Genomic DNA, 22,422 nt, shown 5'->3' on the forward strand with positions numbered 1-22,422 from the left:
CATCCCCGGGGCCATCCCCGTGATGGACGGGGATGGAGCCGAGCGCGGCCCTCGCCCCCCCCCGGGGTGTCTCCGTGCAGCCGCCGTCGGGGCCGCCCCCTCCATGCCCCCCCTCCCGCCGCCATTTTGTCTCGGCGGCCTCCCCCCGCTAGGGGGCGCCCGTGGGCGGGAGGAAGGTGGCGGTGGGAGGGAGGCAGCGGGGGCTCAGCCAATCAGCTGGCGGCTTTTCGGCGGGAAGCGCGGAGCGGCCGGAAGCTCGGCTCTCCTCTTCCGGCGGGCGGCCGGGCGCCATGTTGGAGGAGGAGCGGCCGCTGCGGCTGCTGGCGCTCCACGGCTACCGCCAGAGCGGGCGCCGCTTCCACCAGCGCACCGGGGCCCTGCGCAAAGCCCTGAGGGGCCGCGCCGAGCTCGTGGCCTTCGACGCCCCTCACCTGGTGCCGGGCGGCGGCGAGGAAGACAGCGGTGATGGCGGCGACCCCCCCCGAGGCTGGTGGTTCTCCAGGCCCGGCGCCTTTGAGGCGGCTGAGGCGGCTGAGGAGCCGGCGGGGCTGGACGAGGCGCTGAGGGCCGTGGAGGAGGCGCTGGCGGAGCTGGGGCCTTTCGACGGGCTGCTGGGCTTCAGCCAAGGCGCGGCGCTGGCCGCTATGGTGTGCGCCTTGAGGGCCCGGGGCGACCCCCGCTTCCCCGTGGCTTTCGCCGTGCTGGTGGCCGGCTTCGTCAGCCGCTCCCCGGCCCACGGCCACTTCTACCGGGAGCCCATCGCCCTGCCCACGCTGCACGTGGTGGGGGAGGCCGACGCCGTCATCGCCGCCCCTCTCAGCATGGAGCTGGCGCGGAGCTTCGTGGAGCCCGTCGTCCTCACCCACCCCGGCGGCCACTTCGTCCCCGTGGGCGCGCCGCAGAAGAAAGCCTACCTGGACTTCTTGGGGCGATTCCGTGCGGGGCAGGGGGAGGCTGAGCCATCAGGGGCTGGAGCTGTGTGATCACAGCGCCTGGGAATAAACGGGGCTGCAGCCGGGTGTGCAGCTCGCTGTATTTCCCCGCGCTCCATAGGGGTTAGAGGGGTCCTCGCCACCTCTCTGTGCTCGTATCGCAAAGGAGCACGGTGTCAGCTCGTCGTTAGCCCCCTTTTGTCACTCTGTTGGCTATGGAGATGTGGAGGTTGAGGACACGAGGGGGCCTGGGTGTGTACCGGGGGCTCTCAGGGTTGGGAACGGCCGCTCCGAAACCCAGCCTCAGCTCAGCCAAAGGAATTGAGCGGCCGCAGAGCACGCGGCCCTCGTGGCTTTATATTCCAACCGTTTGTGTGCTGAACATCCCGTGCAAAAGATATTAAAGCTGCTTTCAGGTGGGCTGGGTGTAGATAAAGCTCCTCTCTGGCAGCGCAGGGGCTGGTGAGCGTTTCCCTCGTCGGAATTAAAGTTCAGTGCTGGTTCAGCCAGTGTGAGCTGAGCGCCGTCGTGTCTTCTATGCAGAATGCCTCGAAGGAGGAAAAAAAATAACGCCATTGCTACGTTTCTGGCTTTGCTGTTTTCACACAGAAATCTGCTGTTACTGCTCTGTTTGTAGGCGTCCTGCTTGGCTCTCCTGAGCCCGCAGCCCAGCAGCGTTTCAGCAGCGTTGTGCCCGCAGCAGGGCCTCGCTGCCGGCTCCTTTCCTCCGTGGTGCCCCGCAACCTGCTTGGTAAAGAGAGGCAGCTGATGAAACGGCTTCATTTGCCCTCGGGGTTGCTGTTTTGGGGCTGTTTTCCCTTTTTTTTTGCAGAACGGCGGGGGCACGGCGGTGCTGGCTGGGGCAGGAGGGTCCCGCTCGGCTCCGTGGGCTCCTGGAGCTCCCCGGGGTTGGCTGTGGGGTGCGGATGAGGCGACAGAAACTGCTCCAGTGCTCAGCCAGCTGCAAACAGCCCTGGGAACCGCCGCGGGTGAAAGCCAACCAAGCAGAAGCGAGCAGCTTGAACTCGTGTGGGGTTTGCCCTCTGGTTTGCTGCCACTTCACATGCCACAGACGGCAGCAGGAGACCTGAAGGGCGCAGGGGGGGCCCCGTGGCTGCCTCACGGAGCTCTGCAGAGGTGGTGCGAGGCTTTGGGGTGCCCCTCACCCCTCATCCACCTCCTCAGGGCCTGTTTAGGGCAGGATTTCGCAGCTTTTGCCCCGCAGGGACTGAAGGAGCGGGCAGACGGCTGCGGGGAGAGGCAGCTCTCTCCCTGCTGCCCTCCCAACCCCTTCCTGAGCGATCGAAGCAGCGGGGCCTTCATCCCCCGGCCCTAATGTGCCCCGGCCAGCCCCGCCGGGAGCTGCTTTAATTAGTGCAGAGCTCTCCGGGGCGGCACGGTGCGGAGGAGGAGGCGCTGCAGCGGTTGCTGCCCGCACTGCGGCCCCGCAGCCGCTCGCCCTGCGCCTCCCCCGAGGAGGCAGCGCTGCAATTTGGGGCCGTTTGGGGCCGGGGAAGGACCCGAGGGTGCGCGGCGAGCGGGCGGAAAGGGGCCCGTGGCTTTCGGGCAGCTCCCGCGGGGACGTTGAGGTGGGCTCGGAGGGATGGGGGAGGCTTTTTTTGGGGGGGGGCTGCAGCACCGGCCTCCTGCTCCCGGGGCTTGACAAACGTCGTTTTTTCAGGTGTCCTCTGCCGGAGCTCGGAGAAAAAAAAATAACCCCGGGTAGAGCCGAGGTGTGTGCAAGCTCCGAGGGAGGGCAGCGGCTCCGTGCGGGGTGGGGGCCGCTTTTTCTCCACGCAGCTCAGCCCCCTCCACGCACCTTCGTGTCCTGCTGTGGTTCCTGGGCCCTGCGGGGAAGGAAACAAAGGGCGAGCTGATGATTTTTTCCCCAAAAAACCGCGTTTGGGGCACGAGGGGCCTCTGGGGTCTCAGCAGGGGGACATTTCCCCCCCTGATGTCCCTTTGAGCATCTCCCGGGTCCCCCCGGTGCCACGGCAGCGCCGTCACCCCCCGGGCGAGCTCCCCACGGCTCCCCCCAAGGACCCCATTACCCGAACGGGACGCGGGGGGGGGGGTGGGAAGATCCCCCCCAGCCCAGTCCCTCCCCGCCTCACCCGCAGAAGCTTCCAGTTGTGGCTGAGTCACTGCTGCTGCGGCTCCTTCCCCGCTTGTTTTCGGTGGAAGTTTTCCATGGAAACCCACGCCGGGCCGGGAGAAACGCGGCTGAATCACAGCCAGCCCTCCGCCAAGGGGGTGGGGGGGGGGACAGCGGCCACCACGCTGCCTTTTTGGGGTCAGCGCCCCCCCCTGTGCGCCCCCACACCCAGCCGGGAGCGGGTCACGGCACGGCCGTCAACCCTAAAGCTGTTTTTTTTTTTTTTTTTTTAGGGCCGCGCGCTCTCCGCGGAGAAATCCCGGCCCTCAAGGATCCCACCTGCAGCGCGGAGGCAGCAAAATCCCAAATCCTCGGCCGTGGGCTCCTTGGGGTCGGCCTTACCCCGTGCGGGCCGTGCCCCCGGCCGCTGTAGGGTGGGATTTCTGTGGGGTGCACGGCGCCGTCCCCATGTAGGGACAGCTCGGGGCCGTGCTGCGAGGCGGCGGCGGAGCCCTGCGGTGTTTGGGGTGCGCTCTGGAAGAAAATCTGAGGCCGAGGGGTGAGGGGGGACCTCGGCCTGGGGGGTGACAGCAGCACCAGGGGACAAAAGGGACCGAGGGGACCCAGGGGACAGAGGGGCCGTGGTCCCTGCCCCCTGCCCCCTCACCTGGGGTCGTGCTTTGGGTTTTGGGCCCCAAATTCTATGGGGTCATGGATGTGGCGGTGCCCCCACCCCCAGCACCAGCACGGAGGGGATCCCACAGTGGCCAGGGGAGGGTTTTGGGGACACGGGGCACCCCGCTGTGGGCTGGGGGGGGCAAACCTCCCCCAAACCCCAATCAGGGGGGCAGCGCAGGGTCCCCCCCTCACCACCACCACCTTCCCCTTTTGGGGTTTCTTTTTTCTGGGATGCCATTGGGGAACCTCAACCTGCAGAGCCCCTGTATGGGGGGGCGCGACCCCAATCCCACCCCCAGGAAGCCCCCCCCTTATTCCCGGACCCATCGGGCTGTGCTCCGCTCCCGGGGAACCCCCCCACACCTTTTGGACCCCCAAAAAACCTCCAGGACCCCCCCAAACCTCCGTGCCCCCCCCTCAAGCCCCCCCTCCATCCCCTTTCCCCCCCCGGCTCCATCTCCCGGTGCCGTCGGGGGGCACGGTGGATGGCGGGGGGGGGATCTCCGAGCTCCCCGCGGCGGCCGGACAGGTGAGGGGGGAAAAAGGGGGGAAAAGGGGGCTTGGGGGAGTTTGGGGAAGGGGTTGGGGGGGGATTTTTTTTTGGGGGGGGGGGTCTCCGCCGTTCCCGGTGCCCAGGAGGAGCCGCTCCGCGCCCGCCCCCCCGAACAGTAAGAGTTGATGTGCGGCGAGCTGCACCCTGCATGTGAGCTCCTACTGCCGCGGGGGGCGGGCTGTGCCCGACGGGACCCCCCCCACACAGCCCCCACGGGACCCCCCGAGCCCCGGGGGGAGTTATGGGGTCGGGGGGGGGTGGGTTATGGGGTCGGGAGGGGGAGGTTTTGGGGGGGGGGGGCCGCTGCTGCCGCGCTGCGAGTGCGCCGGGCCCGGCGACCATGGCTGTAGACTGTTACCCCCCCAGCAGCACAGTAACAATCTAAAGCCACGGTCGCCCGAGCGACGTCGGGGGGGCGTTGTGGGGTCGGGGGGGGGTCGGTTATAGGGTCGTGGGGGGGGTTATAGGGTCGTGGGGCGGGTTATAGGGTCGGGGAGGGAAGGGGATTCAACCGGTGCCTTGGAGACGCCGACCAAGCGAGCGCGCCCGGCCCACGCCGCGGGATGGGGAGGAAAAAAAAGTGTGGGGGGGTCCTCGGTAGCATCCTTCCCCCCCCCCCTCCATCCCCAGACCCCCGCCCCAAATTCCCAGCGCCCTCCCGGCGGCCCCACGCGTGTCCGCCCCGCCGTGGGGTCGGGCCCACCCCTACCTGGGCTGCAGCGGGGGGCGTCCGCCTGGGTTTGGGGGGGGTTTGGGGGGGGGGAAGCTCGGTGTCTGCGGAGGGGGGAAAGAGAAAGCGGGGGTCAAACGGGCACCGGGACACCCCCTCCCAGCCGGTGCCCCCCCCCCCTTAAAAAAAATAATTAATAATAATTAATAATAATTAATAATAATGAACAATAAATTAACCAACCCCATCCCTCGGCGGCGCGGAGCTCCAAGGGCCGCCCCGACGGCTCAGCACTCGGGACAGCTCCCGGCTGCCCCCCAACCCTAAAGAAACCCCCCCGGGGGGGGCTCTCCGTGGCTCCCCCGGTGTGTCCTTGTCCCCCCCCACCCCCGTGTCCCCCCCCCCCCCCCGACGGTGGCGGTGGCGGTGCCGTGGGTCATGCTTCAGTAGCCATGACTGTAGACTGTTACTGGCCCGGCCGTACGCAGCAGTAAGCAGTCTAGAGCCAAGGTGCCGATGCGCTGACTCGGGCTTTCCTCGACGGGGCGGGGGGGGGGGGGGTCTCCAGGCTCCTCCGACGGCCGGGGTGAAAGCGCCCGAGCTGTTTGTGGGGGGGGGAAGGCGAGCGACCCGACGTGGGGGGGTTAAACGGGGGATATAGGCCGTGGGGAGGGGTGGGAAAAGGGGGATTTGGGGAGTAGGGGGTTGGAGGGGGCCCCGTCGGGGCGCGCTGCGGAGAGAGAGGGGGGAGGGGATGGGGGAAAAAAAAAAAAAAAAGGGGGGGGGGGGGCACCCGCAGCACGAGGTGGGGGGGGGAGGACACACACACACACACACACACACACACACTGCAAAGCTGGACGGGGGTTTAATAGAGGGGGGGGGGAACGAAAAGGCCGGGTCCCCCCCCTCCCCTTCCCCTCCCCGTGCGCCCCCCCGGGGCGGCTCCGCGCACAGCGCCCGCCCCCGCGCCCCGCCCCCGCCGCACGTGGGGCTGCGCCAGGCGGCCCCGCGCCCCCCCCCGCCAGCCGCAGAGCCCCCCCCAGCACCGGACACCCCCCCCCAGGACCCTGACACCCCCTTACACCCCCCCCTCATCCCTTTTACCCCCCCCCATCCCCACCCCACAACCCCCCGACGGGCAGGTGCAGCTCCCCGCGCCCCCCTTTTCCCTGCGCTCCCCCCCTCCAAACCCCCCCCCGGGTTCTTTCCCTGCTTACCTGGAGGGTGCCGGGGGGGGGGTGTTTGGGGGGGTCCATCCCTGCTTCTTCCTTACCTCACCCCCCCCCCCTCCCCCCAAAAAAAAACACCCCCCTGGTCCCGGAGCATCCCGGCCCGGTGGCGGTGGCGGTGCTGCGCTGTCCGCAGAGCGCGGGGCTTTTATAGGGTCGGGCTCGTAGTAACGGGGATCTCGGGCTCATTCATAGAAAAGCAGCAACCTACACAATGACGTGAGCGCTACGTCAGCGAGGAAATTTAGGGAACGGGAAGACGCTACTATTTATATCGGCCCGGGGGGGGGGGGGGGGGGGGGGCAGGGGGCTGGGGGGGGGGGCGAGGAGGAGGAGGAGGAGGAGGAGGAGGAGGAGGAGGAGGAGGAGGAGGAAGGTAGCGGCCCGCAGGTGGGTTTGGGGAGAAGGGGGGGGATTGGGTCCTATAGGGACCCCCCCCCCCATCCACCATCCCCATCCCTGGTTCTTCGCCTCAGCATCCCTCCTCCTGCAGCCTGGGGGGGCTGTGCGCCCCTCCGGGGGGGTCCAGCACCCCAATGGGTGTCACCCCCCCCCCCCCCCGACCCCATTTCCCAGACCTCCCCCCCCTCCAATGGTGCCCCCCCAGCCCTGCTGCTGGCTGCCCTTTGGGGTAAAGGGGGTGCACAAGGCCCCCCACCCCCCCCCCGGAGGGTCTTGGAGGGGGGGTGCCCAAACCCACCCAAAATAAAGCCCTGGCAGCACCCACCCCAATGTCCTGGCTGCCCCCACCGTGAGCCCCCCCGCAGGGCCTGGGTGGGGGGGGCTGTGAGCACCCATGGGTGCCAGCCCCATGCCCTGCAGGAGGCTGGGGCAGCACAAAGTGTTTGTGGTTTGGTTTTTTTTTTTGGGGGGGGGGTCGTTTAGGTTTCCCTACCCCCCCAGCAGCTGCCCCACTGCAGCACGCTGTTACCCTGACCCCCCTCTTCTCCAGCCTCGCAGCGAGCACGGTGCACCTTCCCAATGGGGCTGAACACCCCAAAAACATTTTATTTTTTGAGGGGGGGGCCACGATTGGACAGGCTGGGGCTTCTCATCCCCAATTCCACCCCCCCCACGCACCCCACACACATCCTAAACTTCCCCCAGGCTGAGCCTACAGCCGGCTGGGGACACGGTGGGGCGGTTTTGGGGTGTGTAGGACTTTTCCCCGGTGGCTCCCCAGGACGGGGCCCCCCCCTCTTCTTTATCCCGTCGTGTCCCCCCCCCCCCCCGATTCCTGCCGGAGCCTTCTGACCTCACTGTGCTCTGGCGGAGCATCATAGCGGTCGCCACGGCAACAGCGGCGTTGTCATTGACAGCAGCAGCCGCCGCTGCGCAGGGCCGCACGCTGCCACGACCCCCCCCCAAAATAAAAAAAAAAAAAACCAACCCCACCTCCCCCGCTTACACCCCCAAACAGCCCCCCTCCCTCCCGCTCCCCTCCTCCGCAATCCGTTCAGCGGCTTCACATCCCCCAAAAACCCTCCTCAACCCCCCCCACCCCGGAACCCTCTCTCCTATAAATTAGGGACCCCCACAGTGCGTGTGCGCCCCCCCCTCCCCTTTTTAATTTTTTTAATCCCCCCCCCCCCCCCCCCAACCCGTCGGGGATGGGTGCAGCAGCGCCCGCCCCGTCGGGGCTCTCCGGTTTGGAGGCGCCGCTGCCGCAGCGCTCCCCGCCGCAGCCGTGACTCAGCCCCGGGATTAGTCAGCACCGGGGCCGGCCCACCGGCACCGGCTGCGCAGCGCCTCCCCCGGAGCACCGCCACCCCCTCCGGGACCGGGGGGGGCCGATATTTTTCCCCCGCACCCCCCCCGCACCCCGCTCCAACCCACGGTCCCCCGACGCGCACTCCGTGCGCCCGTGGGAAGGAGCGGGGTGGGGGATGAAGTCGTGTGTCCCCCCCCCCCCCAAAAAAATGTCCCCGAGGGGGGGTGTTGGTGGCGGGGGGGGGGCGTCCCGGAGCGTGGCCCGTTGCTGCCATCTCGTGGGCTTTGTAGGTTTTGTCCCCCCCCCCTCCCTCCCCGCCCTATAACCACCGCGGTCCCGTCGGGGGCGCTCCCCATGGATAGGGGCGCACGGGGGGCCCCGCGGTGCGCAGCGCGTGGGGAGCTGGTAAGGGGGGGGGGACCCCAAAGTGCGGCATCGTGGTAAAAAGGAGGGGGGCTGGCACGAGAAGGGGTCCTCACCGCCTTGAGCATCGCCCTACAAGGTGTTCTGACTGCCCCATAGAGCATCACCCCAAGGGAAGAGGTCCCATCACCCTGCCAAGAATCACCCCACAATGTGTCCTGCTCCACGGAGCATCACCCCAAAAGGAAGGGGTCCCATCGCCTTGCTGAACATCGCCCCCACAAGGCATCCTACTATATCCCATAGAGCATCGCCCCAAAGGAAAAGGGTCCCTTCACCCCGCTGAGCATCACCCTAAAGGGAAGGGGTCCCATTGCCCTGCCAAGCATCGCCCCACAATGTGTCCTGCTGCCCCATGGAGCATAACCCCAAAAGGAAGGGGTCCCATCACCCCGCAATGTATCCTACTGCTCCTCGGAGCGTCACCCCAAATGGAAGGGGTCCCATTGCCCTGCTGAGCATCACCCCAAAGGGAAGGGGATCCCATTACCCCACTAAGCATCACCCCACAATGTGTCCTACTGCCCCATGGAGCATCACCCCAAAAGGAAGGGGTCCCATCACCTTGCTGAGCATCACCCCACAGCGAAGGGCTCCTGAGGGTCACCCTGCAGGGCCAGGATCCCATTGCCCCATTTCGTAGCACCCCACAAGGAAGGGATCCCACTGAGACATCACCTTGCAGGGATAGGGCCCCCTTGTTTATCCCAGCATCACCCCAGAAAAAAAAGGGGTCCCATTGCCCCAACGAGCATCACCCCACCCCACAGAGGCACCCCTCGCCCACCCCACAATTAGGGTGCTGTGGCTCTGCCCTTCCTGCCCCCAGAAATAAAGATCCTATGGTTTTGGGGTGCACCGGGCACGTTAGGAGCACCTGGCGGGGCTCAGCTCGGCCACGAGGCAGCCCCAAACCCACAGCTTCCCCCAGCCGGGAGCCGCTCAGCACCGTCACGAGTTTCCCGGCCTCAGCCTGGTGATGCCGGGGGGGGGGTTTCTCTCAGCCCCCCTACGAAGGCCAGGGCCAGGCGGGGGCCACGCAGGGGGGGCTGCCGTGCCCCCGGCACCGCCGGCGAAATGAAGTGCGAGCTGCCAGCGGGGGCTCCAGGCTCCTGGCGGTGCCGGATGCGGCCCGGCTGGCCAAGGCGCCCTAATGGAACACATGTGTGTGGGCTTCGGGGAGAGGCTGAGCTGGGAAACAGGGCCCTGCGGAGACCGGGGGGCTGTATCCTGTCCAAAAGCCCAGGTCCCACATGAAGCCAGGCATGCGAGCGCGATCCAAACCACAGCTGGATTTGAACCGAATCTCCCAGCATCTGGGCTAATTTGCTGCGCCGTGATTGATCGTGGGGAGGGGGCACGGGGCGGGAGACGCTCCAGCGCAGACCTCCCAACAGAGCCAATGACTTCAGCAGAGCTGTTTCCAATCTGCTCAGCACATTGAGGCGAAAATGCCCCTTTCCTGCGCGCTCCTGGGCGCCCGCGCTGCCTCCTCCCGCAGCCGCTCGTGCAAGGATGCGGCCGGGGGTTGGGGGGGGTGGGCAGGGGATTGCTCGGAGCCCACCGGGGCTGAGCTCCAGCCCCGCTGCCGGGACCCCTCGGGGTGGCAGGATGGGACGGGAGGGGTCCTTCAGTGCCACCCCCCTCATCTCACTCCCCACCTGCCCCAGCCCCTGGGCGCTGGGTGAAGAGGAGCAGAGGGTGGGGAGGTTGCAGGTTCCGCGCTCCCTGCTCCGGGTTTGTGCCCCGGGGGCTCAGCATCACTCAGCAGGTAGCTGGGGCAGCCCTGGGTCCCGGCCGGCCCCGGGGAGGGAGCTGTCTGGGAGCCGCTGGCTGCCGTGATTTATGCAGCTCAGCCCCGTAAATTACCCGGACGGAGCCCGCGGGAGCCATCGCTCACAGCGACGTCCAGAGCTCCCTGCCAGAACCTGAAACACTTCCAGCCGTTAATTGAACAGGAAAAAAAAAAAAAAAAAAAGAAAAGAAAAAAAAAAATTAAAAAAAAAAAAAGAGGGAAATTAGTGCCCGGGGAGCTGAGATTAAACCCCGGCTCTGCACCGATGTTTGTTCGCCTTCGTCCCGCTCCCAGCATCCTGGCGGTGCGAGCCCAGGATGGGGACCGGGGAGGGATTTGGGGTGCCGGGTCCTCCCCTGGGCCGTGCCCGCTGCAGGGTGCCCTCGGGCCGGGCAGCGGCCGTGTCCCCGTGCCCAGGTCCCGGGGTGGTGGCCCCAGCCTGAGCGGGACGTCCCGGCTCTGGGGGTGCCCGTGGCCGAGCTGCCGGTGATGTTGACCCCCGAGGGCGTTTTTTGGGAGCAGCCACACGCGTGGCAGCGCCCGTCCCCCCGGCCGCAGCGCACCGGGAGCACCAAATTCGCGCTGGGGACAGCGCCGAGGCCACCACTGCGGGACCCCAGCGCCAGCTCCTGCTCCCCAAGAGCGCAGGGGTGAGACCCCCAAAATCGGGGAGGGGGGTGGCCGATGCTGGGGGCACCCAGCCGTGGCGGTGGGGTGCCAGCAGCCCCCCTGGAGGTGCCGCGGCCGTGGAAGCCGCGGCCCCGGGGCTTGCGCAAGCGGCTGCGGCCGTGAGAAAGGAGAAGCGAAAGAGCGAAGCGAGAGGCAGCGCCTGCGGTCGGGGGCAGCCGGGCTGCGCCCCCCCCCCCCCGGCCCAGCAAGCAGATATTTCGGTGCGGAAGGAGGCGGGGGGGGGGGGACACGAGGTGAGGGTGTTGCCCCCTCCCTCCCCCCGCTCCTCCTCTCCCCGCCCCGCCGCAGCCCCCCCGGCCCACCCCAAAAGCCACCGCTGCTGCCGCACATCTGGGCGCCAGGGCTGTGCCCCCCCCCCCCTTCGTGCTCCCCCCCCTCCATCAGCGGCAAATCAGGGCCGGCTGAGCCCCCCCCCGCTCACTCGGCACCCCCCCGACGGCTTTTCCTTGCGGGGCGCCCCTGAGAAAGGAAGAAGAAGGCGAAGAGGTGGGGGGTCACGTCGAGGTGTCCCACCGGGGGCCACCCTTCCTTCCAAGGCAGCACCGGAGGTGGCGAGGGGGGGACAGCGGGGGAGAACCCCCCCATTAATAAAAAAAAAAACACACACAACCACCCTCCACCCTCCTCCCCAAAACCCAGCCCAGCCGCCACCACGGGACGCCCCGTCGGGGCGGCCGCGCACCTGCACGGGGAGGAGCCGCGGGTGTCCCCCCCCCCCCCCCCTCCCCCTCCACCCTGCGTCCCCTCCTTCCCCTCCCGGTCCCCCCCCCCGTCCTCCCCGACCCCCCCCGGCCCTTTCCGAGCCCCGACGGCGGGGGCGGAGCGCGGCGGGGGCCGCTAGATGGCGCCCCACGAACGGAGCCGGGCCGCGGGCAGGGAGGCAGCGGCGGCGCCGGGGGAGCCGCGGGGTAGGTGCCGTCGGGGCGCTGCGGCCGCGCCGTCGGGGCTCACCTGGTGATGGGAAGGGAAAAGGGGAGCCCGGGAGAGGACCCAGAAAGGGGGAACAGGGGTCGGGAGACCACCCCCGGGGGGTTTCACCTCGGTGGGTCCGCGTAAAGGGGGTCCCCCCCATCCCTTCCCTTTGCGCCCCCCGAGGAGCGGGAGCCCCGAAGGGGCGGTGGGAGCGGGAGGGAGGCGGCGCCGCCGTTTCTCCCGCTCCCGCCGGGGCGGAGGGGGGAAAGAGGGCTCGGAGAAAGGAGGAGGAGGAGGAGGAGAAGAAGGAGGAGGAGGAGGAGGAGGAGGAGGAGGAGGGGGGGGGGGGCCCGGCTCTGGCGTGCCCCGCCCGGGGAGGGGAGGAGGAAACCTCCCGCCGTCCCTTTAACAGCCAGCGGCGCTGCGCGGAGTTCAGGCCGGGGTCAGGGGGAGTTCGCAGCCCGGGTTTCACCTCCGAGCTGGCGGCGCCGGGAGCCCCGAGGAGCCGCCGCCGCCGCCGCCGCCCGCTCCGAGGGGCGCACGGGCGGCCGGGAGCGCCGGGCATGGAGCGGCGGCGGCGGGCGGAGGGCAGCGCCCGGCGGCGCCCCCCCCGGGGCTGAGCCATGAGAGTCCACCGAGACCTCGGCTGGTTGGCGGAGGCCACCGGACGCCCAGGTAAAAAAAAAAAAAAATTAAAAAAAAAAAAAAAAGGAAAAAAGGGAAAAAAACCGGCCCCGCTCGGCGGCACCCACCGCGGCGGGGTAGAGGGGAGGGGAGGGGGGGACCGGCACCGGAGGGGAGGCGGGGAGGGGAGGGGAGGTCCCGGTCTCTTCCCCCCACACCCTGCATCCCCCTCGCCCCCCCCCCCCGCCCCGCGCCCCCCTCTCCTCTCTCCCCGGCCGTCCCCCCGCTCACCTCGCGGGGGGCGGGGGGGGGAAAGGAAACGGGGGCGGGGGGCGCCGGGGGCACGGCCGGCCGCCTCCCGGGACCGGGGCGCATAAGAGCCGGGGAGGCGCCGCGGGGAGCCGGGGCAGCGGCGCGGCGCAGGTAACGGCGAGAGGCGGCCCCGGGGGGGCGGGCGGGCCCCGCTCCGCTTCTCCCCGCTGCTCGGGGGGCACCGGGTCGGGCTTTTTTCCTCCTCCCCCCCCCTCCACTTCCCTCCGTACCCCCTGTACATCTCCTCCGGTGGGGCCGGCAGGTGGGAGCGGGGGGCCGGGGCGCTGCCGGGGCGGCGGGGCCGGGGCGCGGCGCGGTGCTGGAAGCTGCCGCGGGTGATGTCACTTTCTCCAAAAATGCCTCCGGGGGTTTTAACCCCCTTCCCCGCCCCCCCGGCCGGCGAGAAGCGAGCCCCGATATAAGCGGTGGCAACGGGCGAGGCGGCGCGCAGAGCGGCCGGGACGCGGCGGAGAGAGAGGGGCTGGGGCTGGGGCTGGGGCTGGGGCTGGGGCCGAGCCCCCCCGGACCCCCGAGGTGCTGTCTGAGCCCCCCCCCCCACTCCACGCGTGGGCTGAGCCCCCCGACGTGCTGGAGGAGCTCCCCCCCACACCCCTAAACCGTGGGCCGTGCGCCCGAGCGGGGGCGCGCGGGGCCGGCGGCGGAGAGCTGACGGGGGCCGTGTGTTGCAGGGCGGCGGGCGAGGAGCGCGATGCTGGACGCCATGGAGGTGCCGAGCCACTCGCGGCAGCTGCTGCTGCAGCTGAACACGCAGCGCACCAAGGGCTTCCTGTGCGACGTGATCATCGTGGTGCAGAACGCGCTCTTCCGCGCGCACAAGAACATCCTGGCGGCCAGCAGCGCCTACCTCAAGTCGCTGGTGGTGCACGACAACCTGCTCAACCTGGACCACGAGATGGTGAGCCCCGGCATCTTCCGCCTCATCCTCGACTTCATCTACACCGGCCGCCTGGCCGAGTGCGAGCCGGGCGGCGAGCAGAGCCTGGGCGCCGTGCTGGCCGCCGCCAGCTACCTCCAGATCCCCGGCCTGGTGGCGCTTTGCAAGAAGAAGCTGAAGCGCAGCGGCAAGTACTGCCACCTGCGCGGGGGCTACGCGCCCTACAAGCTGGGCCGGGGGCTGCGCGCCGCCACGCCGGTCATCCAGGCCTGCTACTCGGGGACGCCGCGGCCCGTGGACCTGCCGCCCGTGGAGCCGGCGGCGCCGCTCAACACGCAGTGCGGGGAGCTCTACGCCTCGGCCTCGCAGGGCACCCCCCTGCACCCCCACGGGCTGTGCCCGCCCGAGCGCCACTGCTCGCCGCCCTGCGGCCTCGACCTCTCCAAGAAGAGCCCCACCGGCCCCTCCGCCCAGCTCCTGCCCACCGACCGCCTGCTGCCCGGCGAGCCCCGCGAGCCCTCGCTGCCCCCGCGGCACGACAGCCCCCCGGTCAGCGCCGGCCTCCTGGCCGGCCACCCCGCCTCCTACAAGGACTCGCCGCCGGGCGGAGAGCCGGGGGGGCACCCCCACGCCGCCGACCCCTTCCGCAGCACGCCGCCCTGCGCCGAGCCCCCCCTGCCCCGCGGCGATGGGCGCGAGCTGATGTACCGCTGGATGAAGCACGAGCCCCTGGGCCCCTACCTGGACGAGGGGGAGGCGGAGAAGGAGCTGGAGCGGGAGGAAAAGGCCGAGTCGCCGCCCGCGGCGCCGCAGCCCCGGTACCCCAGCGTGGAGAGCAACGACCTGGAGCCCGATAATAGCACGAGCGAGGACACGGGCAGCAGCGAGGGGCCCTCGCCCGGCGACGCGCTGGACCGCTACTGCAACCACCTGGGCTACGAGCCGGAGAGCCTGGGCGACAACCTGTACGTCTGCATCCCCTGCGGCAAGGGCTTCCCCAGCTCCGAGCAGCTCAACGCCCACGTGGAGGCCCACAACGAAGAGGAGCTGTATCACAAGGCGGCGGCGGAGCAGGCCGTGCCCTTCCTGGACAAGGGTGGCCCGGGGCTGGGCGACATCCTGCGGCCCTACCGCTGCTCGTCCTGCGACAAGTCCTACAAGGACCCGGCCACGCTGCGGCAGCACGAGAAGACGCACTGGCTGACGCGGCCGTACCCCTGCACCATCTGCGGCAAGAAGTTCACGCAGCGCGGCACCATGACCCGCCACATGCGCAGCCACCTCGGCCTCAAGCCCTTCGCCTGCGACGCCTGCGGGATGCGCTTCACGCGCCAGTACCGCCTGACCGAGCACATGCGCATCCACTCGGGCGAGAAGCCCTACGAGTGCCAGGTGTGCGGCGGGAAGTTCGCCCAGCAGCGCAACCTCATCAGCCACATGAAGATGCACGCGGCCGGCCCCGACGGCAAAGCCAAGCTGGACTTCCCCGACAGCGTCTACGCCATGGCCCGGCTCACCGCCGACCAGCTGGGGCTCAAGCAGGAGAAGGCGGCCGAGCTGCTCTCCCACACCTCGCACTTCCTCAGCGACCCCAAGGCCATGGAGAGCCTCTACCCGTTGGCCAAGTTCACGGCCGAGCACCTGGGGCTGAGCCAGGACAAGGCGGCCGAGGTGCTGGCGCAGGCTCCGCACCTCCACGCCGACGCCGCCCGGACCATAGAGCGCTACTCGCCCCCCTAGCGCCCGCCGGGGGCCGCACCGGCCCGGCCGGGGGGCCCGTGGGGTTCCCCGTGCCCCTGCCTCCCCGCATGGAGCTGGGGGGCGGAGGTGGCGGGTGCTCGGCCCCCGGCGCTGCCGCCGGCCCCGGAGAACTCGCTCGTAGCAGAAAGTCCCATGAGAGCTGCCCCGGGCCGGCTGGATGGCGTGTCCTGCGAAGAGCGCCGGGCGCCCCAGCTCGCCTGGGAGCAGCCGATAATTCAGGGACTGCCCTCGTGGCTCGGCCGCCCCCCTCGCCGCCACCGCCGGGCCCCGCGGCGGCTCCCGGGACTGGGGCGGGAGGCGAAGCACAAGCTGTGACGCCGGGCTGAGCCTCGAGGCTTTGGAGGACATGAGCCCGCTCCTTACCTCGGGGCCGTCCCCGTCTCTACCCCCACCCCGGGGTGACGGGGACGCCCTCGGCAGCCCCCCGGCCCCGCGGTGGGACCCGCCGGAGCTCGGCTCTGCTGCGACGGGACCCGGACTGTGCCGCCTCGACCGCCGCGGGCCCGTGAGTAGCTGATCCAGCGATGCCTCCGAGCTGCCGGCGGCCTCCGGGAGCGGCGAGCAAGGCGGGGAGGTGCACGCCGGCCTCCCCCCGGGGAGCTCGGGGATGGACGGACTGACGGAGGGGCCCGAAGGGTTTCTCGGGGTGGGAGGGAAGGCGGCCGGGTCCGTGCCGTGGCCGAGGCTGTGGCCATGGCCGTGGCCGGGCGATGCTCTTGGATCCGGAGCGGCACTGACCTCCCGGCCCTGACCCCGTGGCTCGGCGGCCACCCCGCGTTTTTGGGAGGTGGGGCAGGGCCTGTCACAGACTGAGCCCCTGCGCCCTGCCCCAGCAGGCGCCTCGCCATCAGGGATGCCCGGGGCCCCGTGGGGCTGCGGGACCCTCGGGGGCAGCCGGGGAGCCGCCGTCCTGGGGGGGGGCGGGGGGGCGAGCCCGGTGGCCGCTCACCTCTTTTTGCCAAAGATCCCCGTCCCCAGCGCAGCTGGGTCGGGTCGGGTTTGGGGGGGAGCCCGGGCCAGGAGTTTATGACAAAGACAAAGCGCTCGGGTTTGTCAGCTACGCGGACGTGGGCAGGGGAGGCGCGGGGCCACGGGAAGGGGCCGGGGGGGGGCCGGGAGCTGCATGGGGAGAGCCGAGCGTGGCCCCGGGGAGGGAGGCGTGGAGCTGCCCCGGGCTGGGCTGCACTGACAGGGGGCCGAGCCCCCGCGGGGCACCCCCGCTGCCCCAGCACCCCTCTCGTGCCTTCTGTTTGGTGCCCCCCTCCGAGTCCGGACCCCCTCCCCTTACCCCTGGCCCGGGCCACGACCCCTCTGCCTGGGGCTAATGTGAAGCTTCTCCCCTCCCCGCGCCCCCTCCTCTCCTTTGCACACGAGGCCCCGGGGCAGTGACCGGCCCCAGCCTCGCAGCCACTGTGCCTTAGCCTGCGCTGGCTGCTCCTGCCCGTGGCGCACCCCTTGGCCACCCCCAGGTCCCCGTTCCCAGCTGGGGACGGGCAGGGGGAGCCTGGTTGGGTCCCTGCCGGGCTGCCCGGGTCCTCCTGGGGCTCGCCAGCACCCGGCTGGAGGTGCCGTGGGGCGCCCGTGCCCCGTTCAGGGGGGGCCAAGCACCGGCAGCAGCTGCACCCAAAGCACAGCTGGAAGCGCCCCGCGGGGCCGCCGGCCGGGTCTGTATCACGTCCGATTTGTACACGGGCTCCTCGCCCTTTTTTCTATAGTCGAAACGGAACGAGCAATAAAGTGACATTAACACGCAAAGCCTCGCGTCCTTCTCTGCCGCGTGGGGCTGGGCTGGGGACCCGCGACGTGCCCGCGGAGCTGCCCCACAGCCGGGGGGTGCGGGGCTGCGGGAGGGAGGTGAGGGGCTCTGCCTGGTGTGCCCAGAGCCCCCTCGGTTCATGGGGTGAGCCGCAGGGCAGGACAGGACAGGACAGGACGGGACAGCCACCAGCATCCTCGCAAGCAGGGACAGGTCCCGCTGCCGTCCCCTCCCTGGTGTCCCCCCCGTCCCAAATCTCTGCCGCAACGCGCCCGCCGAGAGAGAACAGGACACCAGGCTGCACAGACAAGTGTTTAATACTAAAACTGATTAAAACCAACTTGACAAAATCACCCAAACGCGGCCGCCTCCCCGAGAAACGGGCTCCCCACGGGGAGCGGGGTGGCAGCCTGACCTCTCCGCGCAGCGTCCCAGGGCACGGGGTGGGCGTCCAGCAGGGCTGCGCGTCCCTCCGAGCAGCTCGTACCTAGGACTGGCCTCGCAGGGTGAAACACTGTTAGGAAAAAACCTTTCAAACACACAGCTTTGAGAAGGTGAAGTCCACTGAGCGCAGGTGTGGGCTGGCCCCACGGCAGAGCCGTCGCTCACGTTCATCAATCGGGGCCGTGGTGCTCGTGTCCGCTGCTCCCACCACCACTCCGTGTGCCCTCCTGCAGGCACCAGCGCCTGCGCTGCTCGGGGACCCCAAAGTCCTGCTCAGGATCTGTGCCTGAGCTGAGCCCAGCCTTTGCCAGGCCCTGCCGTGAGCGGCGTTGAGGCCGGGGCACTCGTATGGTGCAGGTACAGGAGCACAAATCCTGCTCGCCCGCGGTGCTGCCCCACAGGACCACGCTCTGCCGAGGCTCTGACCCCCTTTTGGTCCTCGCCACGGGGCCAGGCAGCCGGCACGGGGTGACAGCGGGGCTTCCTGCTCGAACGTGCTCCACACCAGGTCCGAGCCACCCACGCAGGAAAGGAAAATGTCGGGCTGGGTCCTGCTGCTTCCTCTGCCACCTTTGACGCTTCCCTCCCACGGCCGTGGTGGCCCTGGGGGGTCAGTCCCACCCTCCGCTGATGGGACCGGGGTTTGACAGAGCCTCAGGGGGTGCCAGTTCATGGGAAAACGTTCCCTCGTGGCTTCTGGGTCTGCAGTGCCACGGTGGTGGGGACAACGTGGCTCCGAGGGGCTCGGCAGCACCCCGATCCACCCGGTGCGGGATGGACCTGCAGGTGCAGAGCCCTGTGATAAGGTGCCCGTGTCCCTGTGGGGCTTGGGGTGACCCGAAAGGGGACCCCACAGCTGGTCTTGGGGCCAGGCGCTGCCCAGGCTCTTGGGATGGGACCTGCCATGGGATCCCATCGCGCAGCCCGTCCTGGGGTCCTCAGAGGCTCAGAGGGTTTCGCTGGGCTCATGCTGAGTCTTGTGCTGAAAAATGTGTCTGCAGGGAGCGGTGTGGGGACACGGGGCTCGGGGGAGGGACAGGTAATGGTGGGGTGGGAGGGGAGCAGGACAGAAAGCAGCTTGGGGGGGGGATCGGAGGTGTTCAAAGCCCCCCTCCCCGCAAAGCAGGCAGGGCGCACACCTGCAGCAAACCTACAGGGACGGCTGAAACGCAGCTCAAGAAGCAAAACCCTGCAGCAGGGAGAGGACGAGCACCTCTGCAGGCAGCGTCCCCCTCCGTGGGGTGGTAGGACTGGGGACGTGGTGCTGCCGGGGACGTGCAGGACAAGGAGGCTGGGGCAGGGACGATGGCGAGAGCGGGGCACCCGGCAGAGGGGGGAGCTGCCCTTGAAGTTCGTGGCACCCCCGAAGGGCGCGGGCAGGCCCGGGGCACCCCGGGGAGCCTCGCTGGTGGGGCTGAGCGACACCGAGCCGTCCCCAAAAGTCTGCGCCGTCGTGTCCCCAGGTCGCTGCCCTCCAAACCCGAGGCGACACCGACCCACACGACTCGAGAGCTCTCTGCAACCAAGCAAACCAAAGCAAAAGGCTGGCGATCCGGCACGGGCGCACCCCAAACTTCCCTCGGAGGGCAGCAGGGCTCTCCGGCTCCGCTCCGGCGCCTCCCGAAAGGCCGGCGGGCAGCACCCTCAGCGTCCCAGCCTCCGCGTGAACCATCCAGGGCTGTGACCTTCCCAGCTTGCCTGCCCCCCCCGGGGCGTGGAGTTGGGGGGGGGACACCCTTCGCAGCACGGCCATTCCGGGGTGGGTTGAAGAGGCGGCGTTTTATTGTTCGTTGAGGGCTGGAAGGCGGCGGTGGCGCACGGTGAGGGCTGCCTCCGGAGCCGGGCTCCCAGCGCAGAGCGCTGCGTTACTCACTCAGGGGGTTTCGGACCCCCCCCCATCGGCCCCCTCAGCCCTCCTGGGCCCACTTGAGGAAGGTGGGGATGTCCCGCACCGGCACGTTGCGGGTCAGGGCTTTGACTCGCAGGTTCCGATCGTCCGTGAGCAGCACCACTTCGCGGAGCAAACGGATGGGATCGTCTGGAGAGGGGGGAAAAAGACAGAGCGGGGTGAAGCCCAGACCCCATGAAGCCCGGACCCGATCTTTCCCAGCCCTCGTGCCCATCCCATGCCAAGCTGCCCCCACCCTGTGCCAAAACGGGGCACGAGCACCCCAAAAAGCGCAGCCGCCCGGCACCCCGGCGGTGCTCCCAGCTCCCCACAGACAGCCCTTCACCTCCGAGGCCTTCTTCTCCCTCCTGCAGGGGCTCGGGGCTGATTTTTGAGCTCTGCCCCCAGCCCGCTCGGTGTGCCTGCCCCAGGCCAGGAAGACGGGCTGCGACCCTGGCTGCAGCAGGAAGCTGGTGCTGTTACTCTGGCGATCTCATTACGAGATCTAAACCCGAACCCTGTTTTTTTTGTTTTTTTTTTGTTTTTTTTTTTTTGTTTTTTTGTTTTTTTTTGAGGCGCTTTTCCGAGGAGCCACCGACACCGAGGCGTTTCTGGCGGAGGCTCAGACAGGCAGAAAGAGCTGAAGCCTGAGAAATAACTGGAAGGATCTTGCCCCCAGATGGATGAGCTGCCCCGCACGCAACGCGCCGGGCTGGGGATGTGGGAGCTCCGCTTACGTGTGTGCGAAGCAGGGGAAGCATATGGGGTATGTGTAAGCAGCTGGGTCCTGTGACCAGAGTACTGTTCCTATGAGCACAGGAAACACAGTGCCTCCGAGCCAGGACTGGAATGGAAAAAACAGAGTTTATGGGAGCCCAACATGGGCCCAGATTGGCTGTGCCGGGAGCGGCAGGCCGAGGGGAAGGGAAGGTTCGGGCTGCGCTCACGGCGTCGGGGCCGAGGCAGTGGGAGGAAGGGGTGCACGGGCCCGGCCGTGGGGAGCCGGGGGCTCGGGCGGGCGTGCGGGAGGGCAGGGCTGGGGCCGAGGGCTGCTGAAAGCAGGATCGGGGAGGTTTTGTGCGGACACTTTAAGAAATGTGTAACAATAAACATCCTCTGCTGCGAGCTGGTGACGCGCCTCCTTGTTACAAACCAGAGGCTGTCAGCTTGTCAGGCCCCATTCGCCATAATCCACATGATTTCAAAATTCAGCATCATTTGCACATAAACATTTGGTGACGGTTTCTCTGTGAATCTGACAAGTTAAGCTGCTAAGAATTCGCACTGACAAATGCGGGTTGATTTCTTGGGCAGCTGCTGATCTAATTCCCATCCCCACCGCCCTGGCAGCAGCCCTGGGGCCGTCTGGTCCCAGCACACGCTGCCGATGCCAAGTGGGCGCCAGGAGGAGAACGGCTCGGGCCAGGAGGCACCGGGGCTCGCAGGGAGGAGCCCTCGCCGGCCTCCTCAGCCTCCTGTCCCCCTCGGTGTCCCCCTCGCAGCCTCACAGCCCGGGGAGCACAGCGATGGTGCAGCACAGGGTGGCAGGAGGTGGCCCTGCGCTGGAGCTGCGCCTGCTCTTCTCGCTCTGGGAGAAGGAGGAGAGAGTAAAAGGCACCTGATGAGAGGTTTAATGGGCTTGGTGCACGCTCTGGGGGATAATTCCTGCTAATGGCACTGCTGGCACCATGAAATGGGCTCTGGGGGTGTTGGGAGGGGGACTCTCACAGGCTAGGGGAGTCCCAAAAGGTGCACCCTGAGGTGGGCATTTGGAAACGCAGCAGGAGGGGCGCAGCCTGGGGCTGAGCGGAGGCAGGAGGTGGCACCTTGGTGCTGACAGAGGCAAAATGTGGGAGGGATCAGCTCCAAGGACCACCAAAGAGAAGCGAGCAAAGTCTGTGGGCTGCAGCAGAGGGGGACAAAGGGGCTGTGAGGGTGTTCTACCTTTGTTAGAGGGCATGAAGTCCTTGGCCTTGTCGTTGCAGTAGTGGAGGCAGCAGGACAGGATCAGGTCATCGTTGTTTCCCTGGAAGAAAAGGGCAATGTTACCCTGGAGCAGGAAAAAAACCCTGCAGCCCCACCACCCTCCTTTCCACGCTGCCCTGGAGATGGTGTTGCAGGGCTGCTCCGAGCCCTAACGCAGCCTGCAAAGGGAGCGGGCTGCCCTCTGGCTGCTCGGAGCACGCTGACCCCAGGGATGGAGTCCCCTGGATCCCCCCCGAGGAGGATAAAATCCCTCCAGAGCCTTGCAGCGTGCGCTGGCAGCACGGCCTCGGTGTCCCCATCCCCTTGGGGTCGCGATGCCCCTCACCTGCTGCCCGGTGGTGTCCTCGCTGCGGAAGGAGATGGACTCGAGCTCGTTGCCCCGGCTGGTCAGAGCCCTCAGGCAGTTGTCCCGGCTCTCAAACCTCTCCTCCAGGAACTCGATGGACTTCCTGGCTCTCTCCTGCACTTGGCGGGCATAGCCTGCGGCCCGGTGCTCCATCTCCGGGCCCTTGGCCAGGCCATCCAGCTCGTTTATCACTTCAAACAGGAAGAGGAGGTACAGTTACTAAGGGACAAGGTGCTCTCGTGACCCGCTGCTGAAGCACGCCACTTGCCAAGGCCTCGGGGCCGGGGCACTGGGAGCTGGCTCAGGAAATCTGGGTTCAGCTGCCGCAGCGTCCCCGTGCGCCTGGGCTTGGCCGCGGCTCTGGAAAAGCTTCGCTGCCTTCCACCTCCACACATCACCTGGCTCGGCCCCGGGAGCGCTGAGACCTCCGTGCCCCTCACCGCCGCGGCGACTGACGGCACCTCCCCGCCCGTCCGGGGGTGTCACGAAATTCCCCGTGCCCCCAGAGGGGACCCTGAGCACGGTGCCACCGCGGCACGCCGCCTGGCTCCCTGCCTCCTCCTGGCTTCCCTTTTCAGGCTCAAAAAGCTGCTGCCCCCCCCCCTGCAGCACGTGGGAGCGGGGTCACGCGTGGGAGCAGGCGGCTCCCACTCAGTCCCCGCTTCCCTGACGACTCCTGGCCCTATTTTCACACCTGAAGCTGCCGTCCCGGGGCCGCC

At 68.6% G+C, this 22,422-nt stretch overlaps 3 protein-coding genes across 5 annotated transcripts in view; 2 read left to right on the top strand and 1 right to left on the bottom strand.

The window, feature by feature from the left end:
- The first annotated feature begins 279 nt into the window (after positions 1–279).
- OVCA2 (OVCA2 serine hydrolase domain containing) lies at positions 280–1,540 on the top strand. The gene has a single exon (XM_082776369.1). It carries the CDS (start codon positions 291–293, stop codon positions 981–983), a length of 693 nt encoding a protein of 230 aa, XP_082632495.1. The 5' UTR covers positions 280–290; the 3' UTR covers positions 984–1,540.
- Positions 1,541–12,127: 10,587 nt separating this feature from the next.
- HIC1 (HIC ZBTB transcriptional repressor 1) lies at positions 12,128–15,396 on the top strand. Of its 2 annotated transcripts, none has more exons than XM_082776362.1 (2): positions 12,128–12,366; positions 13,317–15,396. In XM_082776362.1, exons 1-2 carry the CDS (start codon positions 12,315–12,317, stop codon positions 15,260–15,262), a joined length of 1,998 nt encoding a protein of 665 aa, XP_082632488.1. In that variant the 5' UTR covers positions 12,128–12,314; the 3' UTR covers positions 15,263–15,396. The 2 variants fall into 2 exon arrangements, with proteins under 2 accessions (XP_082632488.1, XP_082632489.1); XM_082776363.1 differs by lacking the exon at positions 12,128–12,366 and adding an exon at positions 12,722–12,738.
- Positions 15,397–17,338: 1,942 nt separating this feature from the next.
- Positions 17,339–22,422, bottom strand: part of SMG6 (SMG6 nonsense mediated mRNA decay factor) — a 105,343-nt gene continuing 100,259 nt past the window's right edge. For both annotated transcript variants that reach the window (XM_082776360.1, XM_082776359.1), the window contains exons 17-19: positions 21,683–21,894; positions 21,316–21,397; positions 17,339–19,521 (exon numbers count right to left, since the gene is read on the bottom strand). In XM_082776360.1, coding sequence (XP_082632486.1) covers positions 19,391–19,521; positions 21,316–21,397; positions 21,683–21,894 — 425 coding nt within the window. In that variant the 3' untranslated portion in view covers positions 17,339–19,390. The remainder of the gene's footprint in view (positions 19,522–21,315; positions 21,398–21,682; positions 21,895–22,422) is intronic.

This window comes from Aythya marila (assembly GCF_965140915.1).
Source record: "Aythya marila genome assembly, chromosome: 20".
Classification (NCBI taxonomy): domain Eukaryota; kingdom Metazoa; phylum Chordata; class Aves; order Anseriformes; family Anatidae; genus Aythya; species Aythya marila.

Bases quoted from the DNA above. Each gene is read 5' to 3' on its own strand.
- OVCA2 (XM_082776369.1), top strand. From the start codon at position 291: ATGTTGGAGGAGGAGCGGCCGCTGCGGCTGCTGGCGCTCCACGGCTAC.
- HIC1 (XM_082776362.1), top strand. From the start codon at position 12,315: ATGAGAGTCCACCGAGACCTCGGCTGGTTGGCGGAGGCCACCGGACGC. The intron at 12,367-13,316 runs GTAAAAAAAAAA...CGTGTGTTGCAG, and splicing joins GGAGGCCACCGGACGCCCAG to GGCGGCGGGCGAGGAGCGCG.